The sequence below is a fragment of the Phyllostomus hastatus genome, unplaced genomic scaffold, assembly GCF_019186645.2.
Source record: "Phyllostomus hastatus isolate PE091 unplaced genomic scaffold, TTU_PhHast_1.1 phas_contig_40, whole genome shotgun sequence".
Taxonomy (NCBI): domain Eukaryota; kingdom Metazoa; phylum Chordata; class Mammalia; order Chiroptera; family Phyllostomidae; genus Phyllostomus; species Phyllostomus hastatus.
Window position 1 is genome coordinate 15,739,044 of NW_025333872.1, and position 26,517 is coordinate 15,765,560.

Consider the following 26,517-nt stretch of genomic DNA (forward strand, 5'->3'; position numbering starts at 1 on the left):
CGTTTACACTTAAAAAAGTGTAAATAATGGCTTTCTAAATAGATTTTTAGAATAAAACTTTTAGTTTGTCTCAACTCTCCCTCATAATAACTTAAGAAAAAGAAGCTAAATCTTAAAAAGAAAAAAAAGGGGTGGTGGTGGCAACTATTCTATACGGAGCTGTTCTCACAGGTAGAAGACACATTAGATTTAATCAAAAGTTTCCCTTTGTGGCCCACTGCCACAATACTATACACTCCGAATTTTAAAGTATGAGCTAAAACCATTCTAGTTTGTATCACAAATGTCATTTTAAAACTTGCTAAGTAAAAGGCAGAACTCTAATGTTAAGGGGAAAAAGGAAAACCTAAGATATTGACTTTTCCAGTTCCCTGAAACTTGTCAAATGACATCTGTAACATACTTCTTGGCCTTTATTATTCTAAATTTCATAATAATTACTTAAACAACAGCCTTGACATCTCTCCTCTCTGCCCTAGGTTTGTTGATTTTGCAGTCTCTTGATCTCCCCACCCACCTCACGCGTCTGCAACTGTCCCCCTGCCTGAGGGTGCCCCCTTACTCCCCTCCCAGTGAGCCCCGCACTGTCCAACAAGCATGCTGACACCACAGCCCAAGTGAGCACTGCCGAGCTGAACTGTGATGTTCGCTGCCCAACCCAACCTTGCCAAGGTCTCCCATTGCTTTTAGGATAGCAACCAAAATTGTTAGCTAACACAATCTGGCCCACCAGCCATCTATCTGCCCAGCGTCACCTTACCCCATACTTCTACTTCACTCTCAGCATCCTTGGCACACCAGCCTTCTTCCAGTTCTCCAGAGGCTCGTGCTCCCTGGCTCATCCTAGGGCTCGTGTCCATCTGTGCTGCTCCCTCTCCCGAGGACATCCCTTCCCATTCTACTATTAAACTCCCACCAGAACTTGGGGCGTCACTCTAGTCATCCTCCCTGGGAGGGGCCTTCCTCGACGGTGCAGAGGCTGTCAGAGAACCCTGTCACACGCTATTTGCTCCACACCCCTTCACTACTTCCACTCCAGATCGCAGCCCTCACTACGCCGGGTCTGGTGTGCAGCAGGCATTCTGACGTCTGAGTGAATGGCAGTCATGATTTCTTTACCTGCTCCTTCAAACATCAGGGCAAAGGAACATACCAATTCTCTTCCAAGAAACCTGTTCACCCTCAACCAGCTGGGGAGTTTTATTTCTGGCAGGGAGAGGGGCGTGGTCTGCACAAATGGATGAAGGAATCGCAGAAAATAAGAGATGGTTTTCTAAATGTTTGGTGAGTTGCTTAGCATAGATTTCAACTATTCAGATGTGACAATGGAAACTTCAAAAAATTCTTCTTCAAGTGTCCTTCTGAGACCAATGGTATGTATGGCTCTGCTTGTGTTCATTACAAACACTTATCAGAAAAAAAGGAACATTTGAAAGTACGTTCAAACTGTTCCAGGCCATGGATACTAATCCCTACGGATGACCGCCTCCCCTCACCCAGTTCACAGTTAATTCATGTCTATAGTGCCCTGGGGGCACTGATGCCAGCCCTGCAACGGGTGCCCCTTTGATCGGCCACCAACATCATCATTTGCTGGTAGGCAAATGAATGAGAAGAGCCCTTGATAATCATCAGGGACTCAGCGACTCCTTCACGGGGTCAGAGCTGCATGGCATTAGGATGCACTGCTCCCACCACCCTGCTTGGGGTGAATGCTGCCACATGCTAATCAGTCAACCAGTCACTGTGGTCCTCGAGTCCTTCCCACCAGGCCCAGAAGAGGGCTCTCACCACAGTGCTCTAGGCCGCCACCACCCACTGACGCCGGCGTGCAGTTTTTGCCTATAGCTGTAACATCAGAGTCCACCCAAAGCAGGACTGTGCAGAACGACCTGTCTGTAACATATGAGAACTGCAGGGCCAAAGGCTTGGTCACGACGTACTCTCTTTATAAACTAAATGTCTGCCGGGACAGGTTCATGGAGGAACTAACCTGGGAAATGAAGTTATTGTGCAAAGAGCTTGATTTTCTTTTAATAAAGAAGTCGCCTCCTTCCGGCGTTTTCTCATGTTGTCTTCAACTGTGTTGAACTCGGACATGGTCCCTCCATACGGCTGTCCGGGTGTCCCTTCAATCATGTAACTCCCATACTCAGGTCTCCAAAGCGTAGGGTGGCTATAGAGGAGAAAAAAATTCGCTCCATCTTATTCTTTGGCTGCAGTCTATTCAATTTTTAGAAGTTCCTTTGTTTTTTTTTAAAGCTGCCTCAACAATTTTAGAAACTGTTAGGTATAAATGAAGCTAAAAACTTCTTTATAATTCCCGAAGGCCACTCATTTTTCAGTTCTTCAACTACATAAGGGTTGAAAGTACTGGGTCCAAAATATTTATAAATAACTGAACAGGCATACAACAGGGCACTTGCTGTCTAAAACGAGCTCGTCCACTTGGCAGGAAAGAGATCGGGCCTTCAGGGCTCTTTCAGTTCTACGCTGAGGCCCAAACTCAGGCGCAGCCCACCCAAATCTGGTGAGGAGAGGAAGGCCCCTTCGCCTCTGTCTACTTAAATATTTAGTAAACATCTTGCTAGCCAAACAAAACCCGTCTGCAAGTTTTATCTGGTACCATAGTTTGTGATTTCAGTAACGCTATGGCAATTTCTAAAAGCTTAATACTAGTAACAGGCTTTATATTGAGTTTACTATTGTAAGTGTTTTAAGTATGTTAAAGGATTTAAAATGTCAATACCATACATGGTAGATATTATTATTATTCCTACCGTACAGATGAGGAAACTGAGCTGCAGAGAAGTGACGTGACTTGCCTAACAAGGTAACCTGGCCAGTAAGTGTAGGAATCAGAGCCTGGGCTCAAAACTGCTATGCAATCCTGTCTCCTTCACATCTGAAGAAAGAGTCTGTTTTAGTAGTTCCAACAATTTCAAAAACACTAAAACAAGTCTTCAGCTTACTTTGGGTTTGTCCTTTCCCCCTTTTCTTGTAGAGTTTCAAGAAGTTCCTCTCCAAACAGGATCAATTGGACTTTTTCATGTTCATGATCAAAAGACACCAACATGTATTCCACCTATTGAAGAGAGGGAGAGAAAATTGAATGCTCTTTCAGATTGGTGCTCAGTGTGACCTTTAAGAGAAGAAGGCAGGAAAATGTGAAGTTCAGACAAGACCGACAGTAACTTGAGACTGTCACATTGCTTTATACTACAGCAAATAATAAAGTGTTTGCATAATGTGGAAACCTAGAGAAAATGGTCAATGGTGGCATTGTGTGAGGACAAGAACTCCTGTATCTCGATTTCCTCTTTCCTGTGTTCTACTCGATATCCTCTACAGAAAGGTTGAGATGCCATGTTGACAAATTATACTTCAAGAGAGAGGTATTTCAAAGCTGAGATTCTTTACAGCTGCAAGAAGTCCAATTTTTTTCAACTTTATTTTATTTATTTTTACTTCATCTTTACTGTATTCTTTTCCACTACCATTTAGTCCCCTTATGCCCCCCCCCCCCCCAGCAGCCACCACACTGTTGTCCCTGCTCAGCTGGCTTACTCTACGTTTATGGAGGCGGTTATCTGGGCATTCTGATCAAGGTACATTATCCTTACTCACAGGCAGTTTATTTAATAATCCCAGTGTAAGCCCTACTATTGGAGAGTTCAACATACCAATATGAAGCAGTTATTTTAGGAGTTACAACCTATTAGTTTGGGCTTTTCAAAAATAATATAAGACAACTTTCCGACTCTGAAATCAGATTAAATTGACAATGCAAGGTGCACTAGTGCATCTACAATACCTGAGGGAACTCTGATAAAAATCAAGAGTTCAATACCAAAGTAAGACTTTTCTGGGCAGAGTACAAACAGAACTTGCTTTTGTTTTCCCTGAAAGCACATACTTTAGATCATCATTAGTGATAATAAACAGTGAAGATTATGGATCATTGTGGTTGAAATAAAACACACATTATGTGTATGTAAGGGAAAGGTATGGAACTGGATCATTCAGGCAAACGTTTGCGAGTGCTTTTTGCACAAGACAAAGAGGAGGAGGCAAAATGATGCTCCATGAGACAGACCAGTGCACAGATAGGTTTTGTTTGGTTTATCCTAATATTTAAATTAAAATTTTAAAAAAGGCTAGCAACAACATATCTACTACCTGCCTGATAGTTCACATGTGAATCCAGACTCTGGAGTCCTGCAGGGCTGGGGCCGGGCTGCTCTCCTTTGAGGGGGCGCATGTGGTCTGCAGGGGACTATTCCCTCATTTATGTGCGTCTGCCCAGTCTTGGAAGGCATTTACCCAGACATCCCTATCATAGACATGGTAATGATCAGAAAACTGTTTTGCCCTTTAGCTAAGAAATACAATTATGAAGGGGAAAAAAGTTAGTAATGATAGGAAATAGCCTGGCAGGTTTAAACAACAGAAAAGTATACTTTCCATTAACTTTTATTAGTTGTTGCTATGGACTGAATGTTTGTGTCCCCCCGGCAATTTGTTTGTTGAAGCCCTTACTCTCCAGTAAGGGTGTTTGAGGTGAGGCCTTTTGGGTAATTAGGTCAGGAAAGTGGAGTCCTCATGATGCAATTAGTGCTCTTATAAAAAAGGATGAGGCCCTGGTGGGCAGTTCAGTTGGTTAGAGCATCTCCTGATGGGCCAAGGTTGTGGGTTAGATCCCCCATCAGGGCTTATACAAGAAACAACCAGTGAATGCATAAATAAGTGGAACAACAAATCAATGTTACCCTCTCTCTCTAAAAACAAAAATTTTAAAAGAAAGAGAGATGAAAAATGATCTCTCTTCTCAACCTTTGAGGACACACCAAAAACACAGCCATTGGTAAGCCAGGATGAGGGCCCCTTACTTGGAACTGAATCTGTCAACACCTTTGACCTTGGACTTCCCAACCTTTTAAACTGTGAGAAATAAACCTCTGTTGAAGCCACCCAGTCTATGGTATTTTTTACAGCAGCCTGAACTGACAAAAAAAAAAAAATGAGTTTAAGTTCCTATTCATATTCCTCGATTAGAATTTTTTACTTGGGGGAAAAAAAAAGTAAGACTACTTGATTTTGGTACACGAACCAGAAATGTGAAATTTGTACCTATACAATCACTCAATGTCAAATGCCTGAAACCTGTAGGCTGTAAAATCTGGAAGTACTCCCAGTTTTAAGTACAGGTTTTCAGATAACATCTACAGATCCAGGATTCCTGAAGAGCTAAAACATGATGGAACAGGAAACTTTAAGTCTCAGGATGGGTATATAAAAATATAGGTATGAGAAACAAATTTATTTTTAAATGAGCAAAATGAGAAAAGGTATAACATGAACTTTTCATATATGGATCCTAACCTTCAAACCCATCATGCAAAGCAGGCATGAACACCCTTTTTACAGATGGGCAAAGAGGCTCAGAGATGCTAAGTTTCCCAGGGCCACAAGTACTAGGGCAGTGATTTGAGCCCAGCTTCTCTGGACTCAAGGCCCAGCACACCTTGCTGCTAGGACTATAGAGGATGCCAGTCTTGGTTAGTGATAAGCTTTTAAAAAATTGTTGTAAGCTATATGAAGAAAAGAAAGGTTATAATACTGCCTGAAAAATCTCTCAAATTGACTACGCTTCAATTTTACAAAGTGGGCGTGACATTGTATCATAGTAGCTGAGATGTAACAGTTCACGGTTATAGATTTAAATAGAGGGGCCAGCCCATCTCTCAGGCCCAGGACAGAGCACACTATGCAGCATTCCTAACTTTCCCAGTTAGAAGGAATCTTCTTCAGCACTTCCTCCTTCCATCACCAGTTCCAACACATCTGCTATCGGGATTAAGTTATCTTCTTCACCAGATAACCTGCTTCCTGAAGATGAAAAGAAACTTCCCAGCATACTGGGTTCCCATCATTCACTATTACAATGAGCAAGAACTTTTACACCAACTGTATAACCTCAAATGCAATAATAACTTTTGTTAGTTTACTAGTTCTGAAATAGTTGAAGTCCCTAGTTTTCAAAAACACTCTTAGCCTACAATTTAGAGCATGGGAAAGGCAAAAAGAACAAAAAGCTTAAACTCAGTCTGAGTTTTAAATATCAGCCAAATGAATGACATTTAAAATACTAACAAACCAAATTCTCCTTAAAAAATAATCATTCATGATCTCATTAAGGAAATGAAGTAGAAAAACATCAGAATATTTATCAAGTGGGAAAGCAAAACAAACTTACTGTTAGTAGCCTTAAGAATTCCCTAAAGATTTCTCAAACTCAAATTTAAGGTGTTCTAAAGTAATTGCCCCCTTTCTGCACAAGTGTTCAAAATGGTTCTTTAACCTTTTGGCTTTCTGTTATTTTGTTTAATCCTTTCCCCACCAACTTCAATACATTTATGTTTATTTCCAATTCTAGTTCATGCACTCAAATAATTAATTCAATCTTTAAGAGTCAAACTAGAGCTGAACTGGATTTTGGTTCAGTAACCTAGTTGTTAAGAGATAATAAAAAGTGATACAATAAGATAATCCTTTCCCAGTATAAAATACCTACAACCACAGTAATTTATTTTCCTGTTTCTGGATTTTTTTCCCCAACCTAAATTTAAACGATGCATTTTTGCATTTAAACGATGAGAGGAAAAGACAAAACTAAAGAGAAAATAACAAAACAGGATGGAGAGGCCCTTCTGCACACAACACAGATTCTAAGGATTAACTGGCACCGGCTTCCTGACTTCGAGTATCACGCAGGCTGTTCACCCAGGGCCATAGCAACATCACATGCGGCGCACATGCACACTGCGAGGAGCGTATGCCCAAGGAGCATTATTAATGGACTGCAGAGCGACTGATTCAAGTTTGTATAATTACCACATCATTTGGAAGAAGCAAAAATAGTACTATTCTCAGTGCACAGACTACAATGCCCTGGATGTACCTGTGGAACACTACTATTTGGTGCCCATCAGTTATCTCTTTAAACGGGGGAGAATAAGCCCTATAAAAATAACCTACCTCTCCTTGTGAGACACTCAATTTTTTAAATGTACACAATTTTTTCTACAAATGAAAATCAAAGTCCTTTACATTTCACCGCCAATGGGCTTAAGTGGCTCAATTTTACCCCCCTAGAAGATTAGTGATAATCACTAATGAGCTGCTGAATCAAAGACAAAGGCACATTCAAAAGGCTATCATACAGTTTACAGTTACATACTGTTGGTAGGAATGGACTGGACAGAGTAACTCTCTAGTCATTTAATACAGGTTTGGACAAGCACAAGGTGCCTTACGCTCATCTGAAATTAGGCCAATAAATATAATCTTAATTTAGGGTGATGTAAGTATCCAGTACATTGCTGAACACAAACTGTGAAATACTCAAGGCATTCAAGTTCAAGATAACAGTTAAAATATTAACTGTTAATATCCCAATATTAAAACTTTTAGTATTTATGTTGTCTTTAAATGGCATTTAACCATAGTTCAAAATCAAAGTTTTCCTTTTTAATAACAAAAACATTTCTGATACTCTACCATTAAGGTAAGGGTTTCAGGTAGAGCTTAGAATTTAAGGAATGGCTCGACATTTTATGAAATACAAATTTTAAAATTTCTGCTCTCTGGAGGTGAAAGCAGTGCTTCAATAGGAAAACAATCTAGTTCTATATGACCCAGAAGCAGTTATAGGCAGTTCCCTACTCAGAGAGGTTATACTCTAGTCTCGGGCCACCCTACTGAAATCCGAATTCTGGGTGCGGGGCCAGCTCCTTCATTCACTGCTGGCTTTCTCCCACTGGCCCAAGCCTGCAGTCCTGAGTCCTGCTGGAACCACCTGCTGCTTCTCAGAGACCCAGTTTTCTCCCTACACTAACTCGGAAAAAAAAAGCCCACTGCCGTTTTGAGGGTTAAGGCTCTAGTGACAGTTGATTACTGAATCAGTGCCAAAAAAGCATCTTGCTGTCTCCCTCTCCTGTGCCCACCTCCCTTACTCCCCCACCTACCTTGTCCCTTCACCCCCTCAAGAAAGCCCTGTGCTGGGAATACTGTGGAGGGCCAGGCAAGTGTGGTTCCTGTTCTCAAGCTTACACTGCCGCTGGAGCCACAGTATTAACACAATAGAGCCAAATGATGTGTGGGAGTGCTTGAAATGTGCACATTACAGGAGAGTCAGATCCAGTCTGGGAGACCAGAAGGCTTCGAAGAGGAAAGCAACTCCCCGGGCAAAGGAGAGGGTCTGCTGCTGCTAGAGTATAAACACAGCCTCCCACAGGGACCCTGTGCTTTCCCGGCCCAGCATTCTAACTGCTGCAGCAGAATCACCTGCCTGGCTGGTCGGAGATGCAGATGAACTGGTCCCAACCAGCAGAGGTCAGGCCACAATAGTCCCTCCCTGGATTATACACTGTTTTAAAGCTAGTGACCGTGCTTTCTGTCCACAACACTGGTTCCCCACATGCCAAAATATTAATGACCAGTATTTTTGAGCACTCTCAACCACCTAATTGGATGGCATCCATTTCCATATCAAGCACAATATGGACACTTGGAGGGCCCAAAAAGGTGCTAGCCACAGATACACTTTCGAAAAAAATCACCTATATTTGGGGAAGACCTGAATTACAAGACCAAAAGAGCCACTGAGCCTAAAACAATGGCTACACGTCAGCAAGAAATTCTAACACAGATGTAATAAAATTTTATATGGCTCAGAATTTAGTCAAGCAGACTCCCAGGTTAGATGTATCTAAGGATGATATTGCTTCTGTTACCAAAACCAGTGTTTTATGTGGTGATATCTGAGCACTTTGGGGAAGCAAATATAAACCAGAAACTGTAACATGCTTTTTGTATCATTGTGTATATATTTCAAGATGGCAGTTGTTGATATGTCAAATTAAACTGTCCTATGTCTCCCAAAGAAATGTTCTAGTAGTGTAGACTAAAGTTGTATCAAGTTCTTACAATGGGATGTATTTTCACTCTCCCCCCACCCGTCACCATGAAATGTCATTTTATACCACAGACTTGCACAGGTGAGCTCCAAAGAAGTTCACACTTTTAGAAACCAAAATCAACATGGCCTCACCCTGACCTTATCTTTGCTGGTATCCTAGAATAGGACTTCGGCTTACAGAGCAGCCTAAGAACAATTAATTTCCTTTATGATTAGGTGAAGTAACTTCCTTGAATCATTATCTTGGCCCACATTGAGAAAACAAATTCTTCACATGCCAAGATTAGTGATAGGAAGCCTCAGTAAAAAATCTGACTTTGAAAGAGAAGACACTGGGAGCTGCTGGAAAAATTGTGGTGACTCTCATAAGAGGGACAATGATACCTTTCACTAAAGAGAAGTAAAAAAAATATCACGCTGTCAATTACCAGGCATGTGTGGCTTTTTTGAGTTAAAATTAATTAAAATTCAGTTCCCAAACCCCACTAGCCAACTATGGCTAGTGCAAACATTTCTATTACTGCAGTAAGTTGTACTGGACAGCACTAGACTGAACCCAACAGACACAACCTTTGAGCTGTACCTGGACACATGGAGTCATTACATAGGAAATCCCTGAATGTAGATCTGCTCTTTCATGGCCTACAGATGGAATGAGACATTTCATTTCTGGCCCTGAGAATTTACATTGGCTGACTTTTTTTAGAAAAACCATACCACTATACTTCAGGCCTATGTCAGTTGTAATTTTCCAATGCTTATAAAGACCACGTAATGTGACTCTTATTATTTCTGAACCAAATCTAACAGATCTCAACCAGTCTCCTCACACAAATGAAACTCAGAAAAAGCAGCAGATCAAGTGAAGTTATCAATGGTAATGTTTGCTATGGATGCCAAGGTAATGGAGACAGTCGGCAACTGAGAAACCTGAACCTAAAGCCAGAAGATTTTTCTTCCTAAAGAAACAATACCATAAATGTAAATTGTTTTTATTGACCTCAAACCACCTGTACTTTAGACTACAGTTTCTGGGTTCCAAGGACAAGTGAATTCCTGGGAACATATTCCCCTGCCCGAGTCCCAGTTACTGCATGGCTGACAACAAAGGGGGTATCCTGGTTCCCAGAGAGGGTGCTCCGGATCAACTGCTCTTCAGTGCTCAGCTGGATGTAGGGTAGGAAGAATGAGGGAGTGAGGCCACATCAAGAACCTTTGAGGTGACTCCTACCAGGTGCAGAAGAGCTTAGGACTTGAGCAGAGGCATGGCTATTGCTAGAGAGAACACCCGCCACGGTGGAGCCCAGCTCAGGGCCTGATGCACTTACTAGAGCTGAGCAAGCAAGAAAGCAAGCACATTCCCTTGTGACATGTGTTTATAAATTAGTTTGGTCTAACTTCAGGGACTGCCTATGTGAAAATCAGGGTTTTAGTTCTCAGCAACTGGTACAAAGAAGGGAAAGAGTGCTTTCTAAATAGACTGTGAGAATGAATGCTACAATACAGGAATTCTAACTCCCAAGTAATTGCTGTGCTCAGAGGGGGCCCACCATGTCCTCAGTGACAGTGATTCAAGACCTCCAAGTTTAATGCTAGTCCACCCTCATAAGAATCTGAGTGCAGTCACTCTTGCATGATCACATCTCAAAGGCAGCACCAGGGCTCCCCTTAGGGAATTACTCCTGGATGGCAGGGCAGATCCCACCAACAGGCCTGCTTCAGATGGGATTCGGAAGATGGAGACTCTTGCTACATAAACTCCTGCACTGCTGTATTTGAAATGCATGTTAAAGGAGCAAAAATACAAGTTAAGTCCAAGCTCCTGTCTTGGGCCTCTGATTCTGGCCCACTACCTGCTGCCCTGGGCCGAGGTAGGCACAGGCTGCATAACTATCAAGTGAGGTCAGCTTGATCTTCATATAAAGGGTGCATCCGTATCTGCCTTTTCATAGGGCTCTACTGCCAGCAGGAGATTAGCTGAGAAGGCCGTGGCCACATTACTAACCCTGTTAGCATTCGTCCTGCAGACCGAGACATTTACCAAACATATTCAACATTACAGTTTTGAAGGAATGCTGGCTCGGTGGTGAGTGTACATCTCCTGCAGTGTGCTTGGCAGCTGCTGTGCTACCTGCTCCCTTGCACAGCTGCCTATGGCTGATTCTCGATTCTCGCAGGCAAGTACGTCTACAGTGTGACAGTAGGGTGGGAGGGGCAGGCGGGGGTGTTCATGTAGACTGGTATGTTATCCTCGAAGAAAGCATGAGCTCCTGGGGCAGTGCCCCTTCCCAGATTCACCACTAAACTGGTGACTGAAAGCCTAAGGTTACTCCAAGCATCCCAGGGTAATGGTTCCTGCCACTTCAGGCTCTGACAAGAGCAGCCTAGTCATACTATTATGGTGCCCCAACCAGGGACCTGGCTCACAACCCAAGCACGTGCCCTGACCACCCTGACCTTGTGTTAACCGCTGACCTTTTGCTTTGTGGGACAACTCTCAACCAACCAAATGACGAGTGACAAATGATGAGTGACGGAGGATTCTGCTGACACAAAGTATGCCCTTGATCTGGTGTTAGGCAGATGCTAGGAACTTCCTGCATTAGCCAGTGTGAGCAGCTGTCAACTTCCTGGAGAAAAAAACTGCCTTGAAATTTGGGGGAGCTTAAATATCATTTAGCTTTCTCTCTTCACTTTGTCTTAAACAAGTACTTGGTTTTTTAAAAAAGATTCCAGTAATATATAGTAAAGAAATAATAAAAAAGAAAGAATGCTGGTATTTTATTAGAAGGGAACCACTGGCTATCTGGTAACAAAAATTACTTAACCCTGCATTTGTGGCTCTAAGACATTTACATTTTTATTCAGAAACAATCACCTGCCCCCAACCCCCAAGAACCCCTACTTTCTTTGTTGACACCACCTCTTCCTCTTCTTTTCCTCTTACCTTCGAGCTCATCTCAGCATGGAGCTGAGACCACTGTCAGAGCTCCTTTCCTCCCAGGTATCGGGATGTGCTCCCTGGGGAAGCAGCCAGGTGTGCAGGCTTTGGAGTCAATCCGTTTGAATCCTAGTAACTCTTGAGTTTCTGTTTTTTGCTTTTGTAAAAGGGGGATAGGGCATAACAGCTACCTCACAGAGCCACTGGGGGGAGGATGACAGAAAAGGATGCACGGAAGTACGCACACCACTCAAACGTCAGTGGTTATTACTTTCTAGCTCTAGGGTAGTGACACACTTATTGACATAGAACAGTGCCTTATAAATGTTTTTTCAATTCTGGTTACAGCCCTTTAGTGAGCCATGGTAGGTGGCAATCAACATTATAAAAAAGCTTTGAAATAAAGTAGAATAAAATATCAGAATATGTCACTTATGGGAAGGGAAGTACTATTTTACCAATATTGTTTCAAACAGTTTCAAATAGCACTTGTTCAGGTACTACTCGTCTCAGTCAAAGGTGAAAGCTGCTAGAGTAGAATACTGCCTAAATCCGCAAGAAGGCAGACCTGGCTGGGCTCTTTCACCAGGTAGATCAAGTCACTCCCTCCTGAAGCTTACAGGTGTTCCCACTCAGCAGAAAATCCAAAGCCCCTTGCCAAGGGCATTTGTGGCCTGTCTTTTGGCCTCTGCCTCCTCCATTTCAACCACCACCACCACCACCACCACCACTCTGACGCCACACTGTTTCTCCACCAACCACTTCAAGGCCTCAACACACTTTCATTCTCTCTATTGGGAAGATTCTAGCTCAGCCCTTCCAATAGTTGGCTCCTATGGGTCTCAAGCCCAGCGCCACCTCTTGAGAGAAACCTTTGCTGACACACCCCAACACTGTGACCCTCTTCTTGTCCCCACCCTCAAGGGGTCCCAACCACACTAGTGCCTCTTGGACTTGTGCAAGGTGGTTACCCTGATCAGGGCAATCTTAATTTGTCCTCTATTTTCACAAGTCTTACAATTATAGGCATTAGAATGTGTTCTGATTTCTGGGCCTTAGTTTCATCATCTGGAAAATAAGAAAAAAATGTCCTTTCTGTAATTAAACTCTTCTGGAAATCCTCTTACTATATAACCATCAATTTTTATTTCACTGTCAAATACATTACTTACTCTGCATTGCCAGGAACATAATTTCATTCAAATGCATTTTCTTGTTACTTATAGTTTATCTCCTCTTTTAAGAATACGATCTCTTAAAAACCTGTAAGTGTGTACTGGTGGAAATCTGTCTAAAATCGATTACATGCTCTTCCACTATCAATAAGGACATCTTCACTTTCCATTAAGGCCTCAGGCTTCATCAGCCACTTCAGTTCTAAACAGGGTCCTAACCGAGCCAGGTCCTGGAGGCCCACAGGGCTGCATCTAGATCTGCTTTTCACAGCTGCTCTCTGTGAATTGCTCTCATTTCTGTCTCACGTGATTTTTTGTAAGTTCATCCCGAGCTGGGAAAGGAGATGAAAGAGCTTGCAGGAATTGTGTATGAAGTCAGTGAGCTCTGGGTAAGGAAGGACTGGAGATGCTTCCAGGAGTCAAGTGCACAAATTCTGTACTTATAGGACTTTGGATTACTTTACAAAGTCAGCAGATCATGACCCCTAGATGGCCAACTTCACCTGATCGAAGTGGCCCTGGGGGCACAGAGGAGAGGACTACCATACTTAGCACAGGGAGGCCTGTTGAAAAGTATTAGATCGGGGTCCCCAACCTCTGTGCCTGTTGGGAACTGAGCCATACAGCAGGAGGTGAGCTTGAATGCAATACACTTGAATCATCCAGAAACCATCCCCCACCTCTCACCACTGTCTGTGGAAAAACTCTTCCACGAAACTGGTTCCTGATGCTGAAAAGGCTGAGGACTACTGTACGCGATAACAATATACCTTCCAAGTATCTGATTTGTGTAAATATTTAGAGAGACAAATGAGGGAAGCCCCCTTAAATAGCCTCTTTAGGTCATCTGAAACTTACAGTTCTCTCAGAGTATATACAAGATTTTAAAAGACAAACATAGAAAAACATCCCTTAACTTTGCAGTGTTTAAGGTCAACTGCTACAACCCCTAACTCTTTAAAAAAGTTTCCAAGAAGAGCCAGCCAGCTTTCATAGGTACTTCGAGATCTTCACTACCTCATCAGAGTGTTAGAATATGTGAAGTTCGGTGCACCCCAGCCCATGACCCCAACCCCTGTGAGTGATCCAAAAGTGGCAGAGTTGCAGCTCAGCTGAGTCTTACTAACTTCCAGGAAAGGGCTCATGGAATACCTCTTGCTTTAGGGTTTTGTTTCAGAGCTGCAAAATCAGCATCCAGTTCAAAAAGAAGTTAACTGACTCCAAAGGACTGAAAAAGGAGCTGGGGGAAGGGAGGCAGAGAAGACAGTGTATCTTTGTGACTACTTATGTAATCAGGAACATCTGGTTTGGGGGTTCTTTTATAATCTTGTAGTGGAAATAAGTTCAACTTCCAAATCCTGACCGTAACAGACACAAGTATCTAAGAATACAGAAAGCTTTCCCAAGAGTGTCCAACAGAGTGGAACCTTTGCCACATGAACTCTCCAAGGATATAGTGATCTGGACCAAGTTTTCCAGATACTTAAAAAGATGTAACCAAAATAAGCTCTTCTGGCTAGAAGTTTGAGGCTTATTCATGTTTCCCTATCTTCTTAAACAATATCTAAGAAAGCCGACCTTTAAGTGGAGATTCAGGGTCACCATCCCAGCATATTCGATCCATTACAATCAGTTTCAATATACAACAGAGATAACTTAGCAGTCACATAGATACTACACTTAAATGACCCAAGCTCATATGCTTTCTCAGTTCAATCCTGTTTGTTTCTGAAAATTATCACCCTGATTTCAAGGACTCTGCAAGCTGTGAAAACATGCATGGGCTCTGTGCTATTAATTTTTGCCTGAAACAAATTTTTGTTCTTTTCCCAAGTTCCTAATATGTTTGAGATAGGTTGCTGCCAAAGCCTCCATTTCTATCTAACTGCGAAATCCAATGGCTTCGCTTCAATTCCCATCCTTCCACACACAGCAGTCCTACTGCGCTCATCAGGATCCCACACCAAGTCCCTGTACCTTACCTATGTATTCATCAGGGGTCTGATTACCAGCAATGCTTCCTCTCTGGGCTACCTGGCTCCCCATCTTTAGGTTGTGGCTGTGTGGACACATGCACAGCCAGCTCAGATCTTGCTCCAGCTGTCTCCCACTGTCCACCTGGGAGAGGTAGCACTGGGCTCCTTAAATTAAGGGTTCCAAACACTACCCAAACCAGTTCCCTCAGAAACTACCTCCACAGGGATTCTTACTCAGTTGGTCATCTAAGCTACCTGGGTGAGAGACATAACCAGGTGCCAGGTACTCAGACTCCTCCTCAAAGTGGCTCTTTAACATGCACAACTCTTTCTGGAGCCTCAGGCTGGACTCCTCTCTCTGTAGAGATGTCCTGTGCAGTGTGGACCCCTGGTCCCTAGTGATCCTTCCAAACTCTTTTTCACACTATTACCAAAGGGGTCGTATCTAGAAAAAAATCTCCTCATACCCTTCCTGGACTTAAAAATGCCCTCATGGGCTATTGTAAAGGGCCTTCAATAGCCTGAACCCCGCCCACTTTTCTAACCCTACCTTCCAGCTGTTCCCTAGTCCCTGCTTCAGTCCTATGTTTTGGCAGTACTCCCTCAACTTTAGGCACCTTCACAGATTCACGTTTGCAGATGCCCTTTGAGAGCCTCCCCAAAGATCCCCATCTATGCTCCCAGGACCCATGTATAGAGCAAACCCACCCCACCAACCACTGGAATTCTTCAGGGGCAGAGAGCTTCTCTCTTTTCTTGGTTTCTCTCTTCAACCCCATGACCTAGCACAGGAAGCATTCAATACGTAGGAGGTATTCAATAAGCACTTTTTAATTTAAAAGTCATCTACTATGGAAACAAAGGCTTTAGTGTTTTACCACATATAAGCAAAGGTTAAGTCTTAGTTTTTCTAAGAGAAACATTTTGTGATACCATCTTGCTTTTTATAAAAAAATCTGTAAGGCTCAAATAGAAATGAGAACGCTAAAGAAAAAAAATTCTAGAAATCTAATATCTATGGCTTTTTGATTAGACTAGTTTCTCAGTAGCCAGGAAAATATGTTATCTTAGAAAAATCCTAAAACCCAAAAGGTGATAGGGCAAGGAACTAGATTCTACCATTTCTGTGTAATAGGCATTTCCTGATTTTCATTAGTTGTATTGCGTTTAAAGCATTCTGTCAAATTGTTAAAAGACACAATTAGAAATACATAAAAATATATGTTATCTGTATGTAAAAGTGTGCAATTCAAAACAGGATTTTTTCAATTTGTCTTACAGATGAGGAAATTGTGATCCTAAAAATTTAGGTTCCATATCTAAGATCACACAACCATTTGAGAGAAGACTCAGGGCTTGGACTCCTATCTTCTATTTAAAGTCCATTCTGAAAATGTATGCAAACTTTCAAAATAATTGTTTTCACCAAATACCTGCTCAATATAGGATGATAACAGTGATACCAAGTATTGAACATTGTAAGAGCAAAGAAAATCCTGACTTTAAAAATCTGTCTACATCTTGGTTGCTGGAGATACAACCACAAAGGTAGCCAGACTTTGGACAAAGTTTACAGACAAAGGAGAGCAGAGCTGAGAGAAGAGAATTTCCACTTCTGATCAAGATGGTGTAACAGCAACCAATTTTACCCTCCCATCTGAAATGGGGCAGGTGGTGGGGGAGAAGGGGAAGAGTCCACACAAGAAAGCAAGAGCATGCGAATAAATATGAGTGAAAATATAAAAGAATAGTTTTTTTTTCCAAGACACTGGACACCAGATAATCAAGGGCAGAAATACCTGAGATACAGGGAGGGGAAATTAAGTGAGCCCTACAATTGCCCCAACTTATTGACTGAGGGGAGACTCTAGATTGTGGCAGAGAGGTGAACCGAAGCATTGAGGACTCCCTGAATTGAAGAGATGGAGCAGAAGGTCTGAGGAAACCAAGTCAGTCAGAGTTCACAGGACCAAGTAAGTACCAAAGAGGAGAGAGCTGCACATAAAACCCCAAAGAGCTGCAAAGGGAACCCCTTAAGGATTCAGCAGTAAATCAACCCATGCATGTGAAGCAAGCACTCAAAGCAGTGACACAGTGTGTTCTCACAAATCATAATGGAGTAACTCCTAATGTAGGGCCATTGGGGAAAGTACTTGTGAAGGACTTGTCTCAGTAGAAGGGAGTAATAGCCCTAAACTGAGTTTTCTCTGGATCTGCCTAATAAATTGTAAAAGCAAGACCTAAGAGAGGAGTAAACTATCTCCCAATAACTATATTCCAGAACCAATACTTAAGAATACTTTTAGGAATACACAAATATCAAGTACCCAACAAGGTAAAATTCAGAATGTCTAGCACCCAATCAAAGATTACCACACATGTAAAGAAGCAGGAAAACATTCAAAATGAAGGGGGGGGGGGGGCGGACCAATCCAACCTGCCCTTAAATGACAAAGATATTACAACAGTGATTAGAGCCCTGACTGATGTGGCTCAGTGGGTTGGGCATCATCCCACAAAGCAAAACGTAACTGGTTCAATTCCTGGTTGGAGCACATGTCTGGGTTATGGGTCAGGTCCCGGACTGGTGGCATGCAAGAGGTAACCCACTGATGTTTCTCTCCCTCTCTTTCTCTCTCCCTTAAAATTATTAAAAAACAAACAAACAAACAAAAAAACAGTGATTACAACTGTTCTCCACATGTTCAAAAGTGAGTTTAGTAAGGTTGCAGGATATAAGACAAATATACAGAAATCAATTTTATTTCAATATACAGGATAGAGCAAAAGTAGGTTTACAGTTGTTCATATGGAAAATAATACAATATAAATAATATAAGAATAAACTGTTTCACATATTTACAACTGTAAACCTACTTTTAAAAATATTTTATTTTTAGAGGGGGAAGAGAGAGAGAGAAACATCAATCAGATGGCCTCTCGCACGTCCTGACTGGGGACCAACCTGCAACCCAGACGTGTGCCCTGACCAGCACCTTTTGCTCTGCCGGATGATGCCCCACTAACTGAGCTATACTAGTCAAGAGCTGTAAACCTACATTTGTCTCACCCTGTATTAGCAATGAGCAATCAAAAATCAAAATGTAAAAGTAATAATGCCATTTACAATAGAATAAAAAAAATGAAAGTGATAAATCTGACAAAGATGTGAAAGACAATGAAAACTACAGGCACTGATGAGAGAAGTTAAAGAAACCATAAATAATGAAGAGGTGTATTTGTTCATTGGTCAGAAGCCTCATTATGGTTAAGGTGTCAATTTTCCCCAAATTGACCCATAGATTCAATGCAATCCCAGTCAAAAAATCCCAGCAGGGTTTGTTTTGTTTGTTTTTGGTAGAAATTGCAGCTGGTTCCAAAATTCATGTGGAAATTCAAAGATCCAGAAGAGTCAAAACAAGTTCAAACAGAAAAAGTTGTAGATCTAACACTACCTGATCTCATGACTTACTATAAAGCTTAGCAATACGAAGTGTGGTTTTTGCCATAAAGATAAAGCAATCAATGGAACAGTACAAAAAAACCCAGGAATAAAACCACACATACACTAACAACTGATATTAGACAAAAGTGCAAAGGCCATGCAACTCTGACAGCGGAGAAAAGATAGTCTTTTCAACAAATGGTGATGGGGTAACATGTAAAAAAAAAAACAAACCAAAATCAAAACCCATACTTTGCACCATATACAAAAATTAACTCCAAATGGATTATACAACTTCTAAAGAAAACATAGTAGAAAATCTTTGTGGCCTGGGAGTTAAGCAAGATTTCTTAGATACCACACCAAAAATATGATCCATAAAAGAACATAAGAACAAATTGGGCTTCATGAATATGAACAACTTCTGTTCTTCAAAAGACACAGTTTAAGAGAATGAAAATAGACTAGGAGAACATAGGTGCAGAAGCATACTACTTACATCCAGAATACATAAAGAACTCTCAAAACTCACTAATAAGGAAATAGCTCAAATGGACAAACGATTTAACACAAAGAAGATACAGACATGGCAAATAAGAACATGAAAAGATACTCAACTTCACTGCTCTTTAGGGAAACACAATTAAAAATACAATGAAATACCACCACACACCTCTTTGAATGGCTAAAATTAATGAGATCGAGTATACCAAGTGTTAGCAAGAATTCAGAACTGGAACTGGTATATACGGCTGGTGAAAATGTAAAATGCGATACAACCACTTTGGAAACATTTGGTAGTTTTAATTTAAAACACATCACTCCTAGATAATAATCAAGATTGAAAGCATAAGTCCATACAAAAACTTGTATGTTTATGTTCACGAATGTTGTGTTCGTAATACCTAAAAATTGGATACAATCCAAACAGTGAGCTATGTTGAAACAAAGAAAATCACCTGGGGAAGGCGGGAAAGGAGAAAGTACAAAGGGCACAAGGACATGTTTGGAGATGAAGGATATGTTCATCATTTGAATTGTGTAAGGGTTTCACAGGTGGATACATATATCAAAAACTTATCAAACTGTACATTTTATATATGTGCGGTTTATTTTAAGTCAGTTATATCTACATAAAGCTGTTACAATGTTGAAAAACAAACCAAAAACAAAAACTTGGCCTCTGGTCAGGTAGCTCAGTTGGTTAGAGTGTCATTCCCATACACCAGGGTTGTGGGTTTGATGTCCAGTCAAGGCACATCCAAGCAACCGATGAATGCATCAATAAGTGGAACAACAAATTGAGGTTTCTCCCTCTCCCCCAAAATGAAAATTTTTTTAAAAACTTGGTTAAATCATAAGTGTATAAACAAAGAAAATTAATTAACAAGCTCATTAGGATGATATACCCAATAATACCAACATCAGTAATGCCCCATATACAGTTTTCTAAATTAACAACAGTCAGATGACTTGAGTATCTAAAAATGTTCAGAAACACAAATTCTGAAGTTAAAGGTTCAATTAATATTCTGGCATCTTTTATTAAGATGTGGGGTCTTAGTGAGCTTTACCTAAATTCATACCTCAAAATGAAGCTACACACAGGATACTAGCAATTACATTTGCTAATACCACTTCTTGACATCACTGTAAGTGGTATCAGAAGTAATACCCCAGACATTCCTCTTCACAGAGGTATGCAACCATGGTATGGTGGGGATGTAGTAACTGGTTCAGAAACGTTTTCTAGAGGAGCCAGATACACAGAAGCATTAAATCTTTTCTTCCACTCTACTTTCCTCATGCTTTTAAAATACAGCAAAACTGCTACTTATCCAGAACTACATAAAGACCTGTACAAACTGATCATACCTATTCACAGCATGTACAATATCTAAGTGCACATAACCCTCACGTGCCAATGTTATTTCTCACCTTTCTTCCTTTATCACAATTGTTTTTTTTTGCCTGGAAGGCCTTTCCTTCTCTTCATCTAATTAAGAGCCACACATTCTCAGGGCAGCTTCCCAGAGGTGGTGTCTGAAGAATCAGAACCACCTGGAGGGCTGTGTTTCTCTTTGTCCCTCTCTCACAAACATGTGCAAAGGAGCACAGGAGCTTCTGGATGGTGATGGAAGCGTTATAGACACAAATGTTATATTTTTAAGTTTGACAGTGTCGGCAGATATCTGGTCATATACACTTGTTAAAAGTCACTGAACTATACATTAAAATGAGTGCATATTATTTATGTAAATCATAAATCAATGAAATTGGTTTAAAAAGCAAGTCCATGCAAAACTAACACAAAATGAACAGCAAAAATCTGAAATTTACCCAGTCAAGCTCACATTTAAGCTTTAAATTCTCCACCTCAATACCTAATGTAAACACAGGGTCAGTTATCTGATTTCCTAACCTTCAAAAATGAACCTCTTGGTACAAACAGTAATTATGGGGGGAAAAAAAATCACCAGAAGGCTCCAATCATGTTCCACTCCTTTCCTTCATTTCACCACTGTGCTTTAGGCACACACCAATAAATGCTATTAAACTAAATCCACAGTGACAGCTAAGAAAGAGATTCAACAACTTTATGTGCCACAAACCCAAACTCTCCATAATGACTGTCAAAAAATAATTAATTTGTGCTCAATCTTATTCTAAGAAGTAAATGTCAAATAATGAATTTTAAAAATAAAATTTAGATTTTGAAATGCAACTTAGAAATACCATAAAAAATTACTAAACCAACAGATTATAATTATAGCTAAGGAGGCAAATTTCAGTTAATTAGTTTAGAAAACCCATATACATGAAATTCCTCATTCCCCAATGACTATTCTATTTAAATGAGATATACCGGATATTAAAAACTTTTCAAGTAACATTTTAAGCTACTATTTATGAGTATTTTGTAAACTATTTCATCAACATTATCTCACTCAATTTTATCCCTTAAGGAAGGTATTATTAATGTCCCCATTTTATAGATGAAAAAAATAAGGTTAGAGAGATTAAGTAATTGGCCCAAATCTACACGAAACTTTCTGTTAGACTAAAATGACTATGCTTTAGCCTATTCTAGATTTATAGCTCAGGATTACGTATTTTTGTTATAGGCTCATAACCATAATCACTGACAAGCTACACATTTTTTTTAATTCTTTAAAATATTTTTATTTTATTTTTAGAGGGGAAGAAAGAGGAGAGAAACATCAATGTGTGGTTGCCTCTCACACACCTCCTACTGGGGACCTGACCTGCAACCCAGGCATGTGCCCTGACTGGGAATCAAACCAGCGACCCTGTGGTTCACAGGCCAAAGCTCAACCCACTGAATCACGGCATGCATTTTCTAAATAGTCACTTAAGCACTCTTAACCTACACAGGCAAATATGTAGTGCAAAAATCAATGGAAGATATTCCAGCCCTTAAATCCCACCTCAGTTTTATTAGTTTTATGCCTGTTAAGAACATACTAATAAACATTAAAGACATTATATTTTCCTCTCAAAGTTCACATGCACTTTTCTACTAGAGGACAATTTACCTTCTTGCCTTTGAAAGCTGCACTACATTGGGTTAAAAAAAATTAGAAAAATTATGTTTGCTTTTAAATGCCGTGTTCTGGTACCTCTGTAGCCTGCAGAGTTTAAACTCTGTAAATGGAGATTTGATGAAATCTCATACATTGTAAATAATCCAAAACCTGGTATAAGGTGTTTAAGAAACGGACCTGGAGTCAGACAGATTTCAGTTCTGATAATGCCTCTGCCACTAAATAGCTGAAATGGCCTGGCAGGTAGCTAACAGTGGAGTGATTATTAAGAAAAATTCAAGAGTTGCATTTATTGCCACATTTGCAGCATAGATTTCCTAGGTTTGTCTTTTAATGTGCAGACTCCAAGTCATAAACAAAATCTGTAACTCAAAAGTTGTGTGTGAGCTGTGAAGAGAGAAGTGCTTACTTTTGGCATACACACGATGCTTAGCAGGCAACAGAGCACCCAGGAACATTCATCTTACTTCTCCTCTTTACCGCATCCCCCATCCTGGAGCAAAGAGAACAGATGAGTTCCTGGCACCTAGGAGTTACAACTTCTATTTCCCACAGAAACAGCACCATAAACGGTGGCAAAGCTTAGGACATGTCACACTAAAGGTGAAACACACATCTCTAAGCTGATCTTGGAATCTCCCTATTTACAAGGTTCTCACCTTTTGAGTTCCAATAAGCCAGCATACACACACCTTTATCATACAACCCATTTTTACCATGGCAGTCGATGACAGCTTTCTCTTTACTCGGCAGTCTAAAGATTATCTACAGGTGAATTTAAAAGAGGAACATTCTAGTTTGAAAGTTGTACACATTTAAAAATTTATTCAAACTGTACTTACTCAAACTGTAAAAGCTGGAAGGGAAAGAAGGTCCAACCCTCTCACTTGCCAAATGAGGAAGCCAAGGCCCAGAACCACACAGGCAGTTTTTGGAAGGCCTTGGAATACACAACACAAGTGAAACTCCAGATCCAGGGTTCTTTCTGAATAAACACTATCAGATAAATAACTGTCCTAGAAACTAGGGCTGAGCATTTCTAAAGTGGCAGTCTGTCCTTCCACTGTGCTTTGGTTTCAAGGCACTTTTTCTTTCTTTCTTTTTTTTTTTTAAACATTCAAGTCCATGCCCCTGTAAGTACACCAAAACTTCCCATGAAGAGCAGTATTTGGGTATCACACTAACAACATCCAACATAATCGCACCCCAAACACCGTTTTCTGCCTGGCACAGCCATTCTTCATCTCAGGGCCCACACCACCCACCACACCCTTCTCTACTCTTATCTGCCCAGCCTGTTTTTCAGTTATTGCCCAAGGCTTCTGCGTCAAAACAAAGCTTGCTTGCTGTCTGCCCCTGCCTGAAGACCACTATTCAACAGCTGTGATAGTAAATTCCTACTATGTGTAAGGATTAGTGCTAACACTGGAGAAGTTATAACCATGGCTCTTTTTTCGGAGGTTCATCTCATCAAGGAAGGCTTCCATGATAAACCTGGGACTCTTGACTTTCAAACTCTTAACTGTGACCATGGTAAGAAATAATTTATACGTGACCCAATTACACACGTCAAATAACTCAAAAGTGTGACGTGATAGTCTTTCTATGTATGATAAATCAATATTCTTCATCCTACTCCATTTTTATAAAAGCCCTGGATAGAAAAAAATCTAGGGGATAGAGAAGCTAGATAATAAAATACACAAAATACACAAATACTTATATAAAATGTCCAATGTAAAGAAACAATGAACTTTAGACTTCCAAAATCTTTTCAATGTACTTCTTGACCCACTCACTAAAGGATCATGATGTAGTTTGAAAAATAATGCTCTGTAACATAAAAGTGATTCTGACCTGATGCTAGAGAAATAGAGGCATCAATAAATACTTAAGCGTGAGACCCTCCTCATCCCCAGGAAATGTCACACCTTGTGTCTGCCCTAAAGGATGTAGAGACAGAGATACTACAATGGAGAATGAGAATCACACTAAAGGTGAAGATGGCAGAGAACCAACTCGGAGGGGAGTCTAAGGCTTCCTGAAGTGCCATTTCAGGAGCAGGAAGTAAAGTGGGTTTTTTTTCCCTTTAACTACCTGGGAATTCTTCACTCTCTCAATTCTATCTCTTGTGTCAGGGTGCCTGTTTCCAGCTGGACTGTCAATAGGCACAAACAGAAATTGTATTCCTCTTGAAAATCCTACACTCTACCCAGACATGACTGAACCAGAACTTAACAAACAAGCAGCAGGTTATTTTTTAAATCTAAGACAACTTTTCTACTTCATTGTTTCTATTAAACAGTAAACTCCCGACACCAAAGGACACTGGTTTATTTATTAATGGGGGGACAAAAGGAAAGGGAGGTAGGGGAGAGGAAAAAAAAACCTAGGGGGAATAGAGGATAGATCATAAAATACACACAACACACAAACGGGTATATAAAATATCAGATGCCATAAAGAAACAATGAACTTTAGACTAAAGCTGAACAATTACCATCAATCACATACTGTACACCAACACTTATAGTAGCAATGTGAATTATTGGTCATTATATTTTTTCTAACTTGAAGCAGCATAATTTCTTGCACTGCAGAAATGGAATTATGTTCCAATCTTGGAGAATAGAAAAACTTTATGCAGGGATAGATTCTGTATTGGTGAAGCACTTCATTCACACTTAGGTCAAGAGTGATAACAATGACTACAAGACGAATCATTAACACCTGACCAAGGCTACAAAAAGCAAATGATAAAAGATTTAAGTGGACTTTTCAAAAAGTCAATTATCTGAACTGTACATACATGTGATTTTTTAAAAATGAGAGAGCACAAAGTGCTTTGGCAGAAAATAATTTAACTCTAACGAGAGGCGATGCTTTCCAGATCATTCCAATTAAACAATGGTTCAACATATTGCGAATCCAGACACATTTCACCTCTAGGTAAAACATACGTTGATGAAGCACTGATTTGTCAAGTTTAGATGCTGGATTTATGCCATGGAAAGGTACTAACAAATCCCGATTATGAAGAGGTACGAGTTCTCTGTTACAATTAAACAGGGCCAGAAAGATTCCTCCCCTTTAGGACAAATGATTCGTTCATTTCTGTTTTAATTTATCCCTATAAGCGTGTGAGTGTTTGGGGAGGTGGATTGATGAGGAGTTGGCTGTTTAAAAGAGAGCTGGAATGAGGGGGGTGGCAGGCAGAAGTGAACATCCTTTAGACCTAATTCCTAATAGCGACGGGCCTTCCTAGGACAACTTTCCCTTCATATTAACAGCAAAAGCGCATTTCGAGATGGGACAGTGGGTAGCGGAAAAGAGACTGTAAACTCCCCCAAGCACCAAATGTCACACTTTTTCTCGGTGGCGCCCTCCAGGTGCCCTGATTGAATGGGAGAGACGAGTGTAGCCAGAAGGCTCAGAGCCGGGCCCCACGCCCTAGACAGTTTTGGACGCCCAGAGGGAGACGGCGCGCCCGGGGACCCTCAAGGGCGCAGTGCAGGAGGCGGACAGCGCGGGGCCCAGGAGCCAGGGTCAGGGTCAGGGTCAGGGTAGCAGGTGGGGCCTTGCGGAACAAAGGCGGCATGGGGTGGGCTGACAGGGGACCCCAGAGGAGACGGGGTCGCGGGCGCTCACCTCGTCGCCCCACTTGAGCACGTCCTTATGCCGGTCCTTGACGGCATGATAGATGTTCAGGAACTGGAGAATCCCGTGCCGCCGCACGTGGTCGGCATAGCGCTTGGTCTCCTCCCAGCTCAGCGGCGAGCCTTGGGACAGCAGCCCCATGGCCGCCCCTGCTCCTTCTCCTCGGGGCTGAAGGCAGTCGCACGCTCCGGGCACGGGGCGCGAGCTGGACACTCAGCAGTTCACCGGAGGCGGCGGCAACTGCTCCACACCGGGGATGCGCCCTCGGGCCGCAGTCGGTAGCAGGAGGATCCCGCCCGGCTCTCCCGCGCGGGGTCTTTACCGGCCAGGTGACCGCCCCAGGGGTCCGGCACACCTCGCGGGCTCAGAAGCAGAGGACGGGAGGGCAGACTGGGCGGCTCTCGGCCCGGCAGCCTCGTCCCTCGCCTGCTCCAGCTCCCGCCCCGCTCTTGCTCTGAGGAGGCAGCGACGGACCCTACAGCCACCGTGCCGCAGCGGCTCCCGCTTCTCTTTGCCGGTGTCGTGCACTGGCTTCTTCCTACTTGTGACCAAAACCTGCGCCGCCGCGGAGCATGCCCAGTCCCGTCCGCTCGCTCGCCCTTCCAGACAGTGATCCGACGCTCCGGATCTTATAAACTACGGGGCCTGGAGTGGGGTAGGCGGGGGGCGGGGACCGGGAAAAGGGGGCGGTGCAGGAGAGAAGGCGTGGCTGAGCTCCACCCGAGACCTAAGCGGACTGCAGAAGAGGCGTGCGCGGGAGTGGTTGGGGCGGAGTCA

The 26,517-nt window shown here is 41.8% G+C and overlaps 1 protein-coding gene across 1 annotated transcript in view; it reads right to left on the reverse strand.

The window, feature by feature from the left end:
* GCLC (glutamate-cysteine ligase catalytic subunit) overlaps positions 1 to 25,884 on the reverse strand; it is a 44,745-nt gene extending 18,861 nt beyond the window's left edge. Inside the window, exons 1-3 of the mRNA XM_045843125.1 lie at positions 25,732 to 25,884; positions 2,973 to 3,085; positions 1,994 to 2,176 (exon numbers count right to left, since the gene is read on the reverse strand). Of these exons, the coding sequence (XP_045699081.1) occupies positions 1,994 to 2,176; positions 2,973 to 3,085; positions 25,732 to 25,881 (446 nt within the window). The 5' untranslated portion in view covers positions 25,882 to 25,884. The remainder of the gene's footprint in view (positions 1 to 1,993; positions 2,177 to 2,972; positions 3,086 to 25,731) is intronic.
* Positions 25,885 to 26,517: the final 633 nt, after the last annotated feature.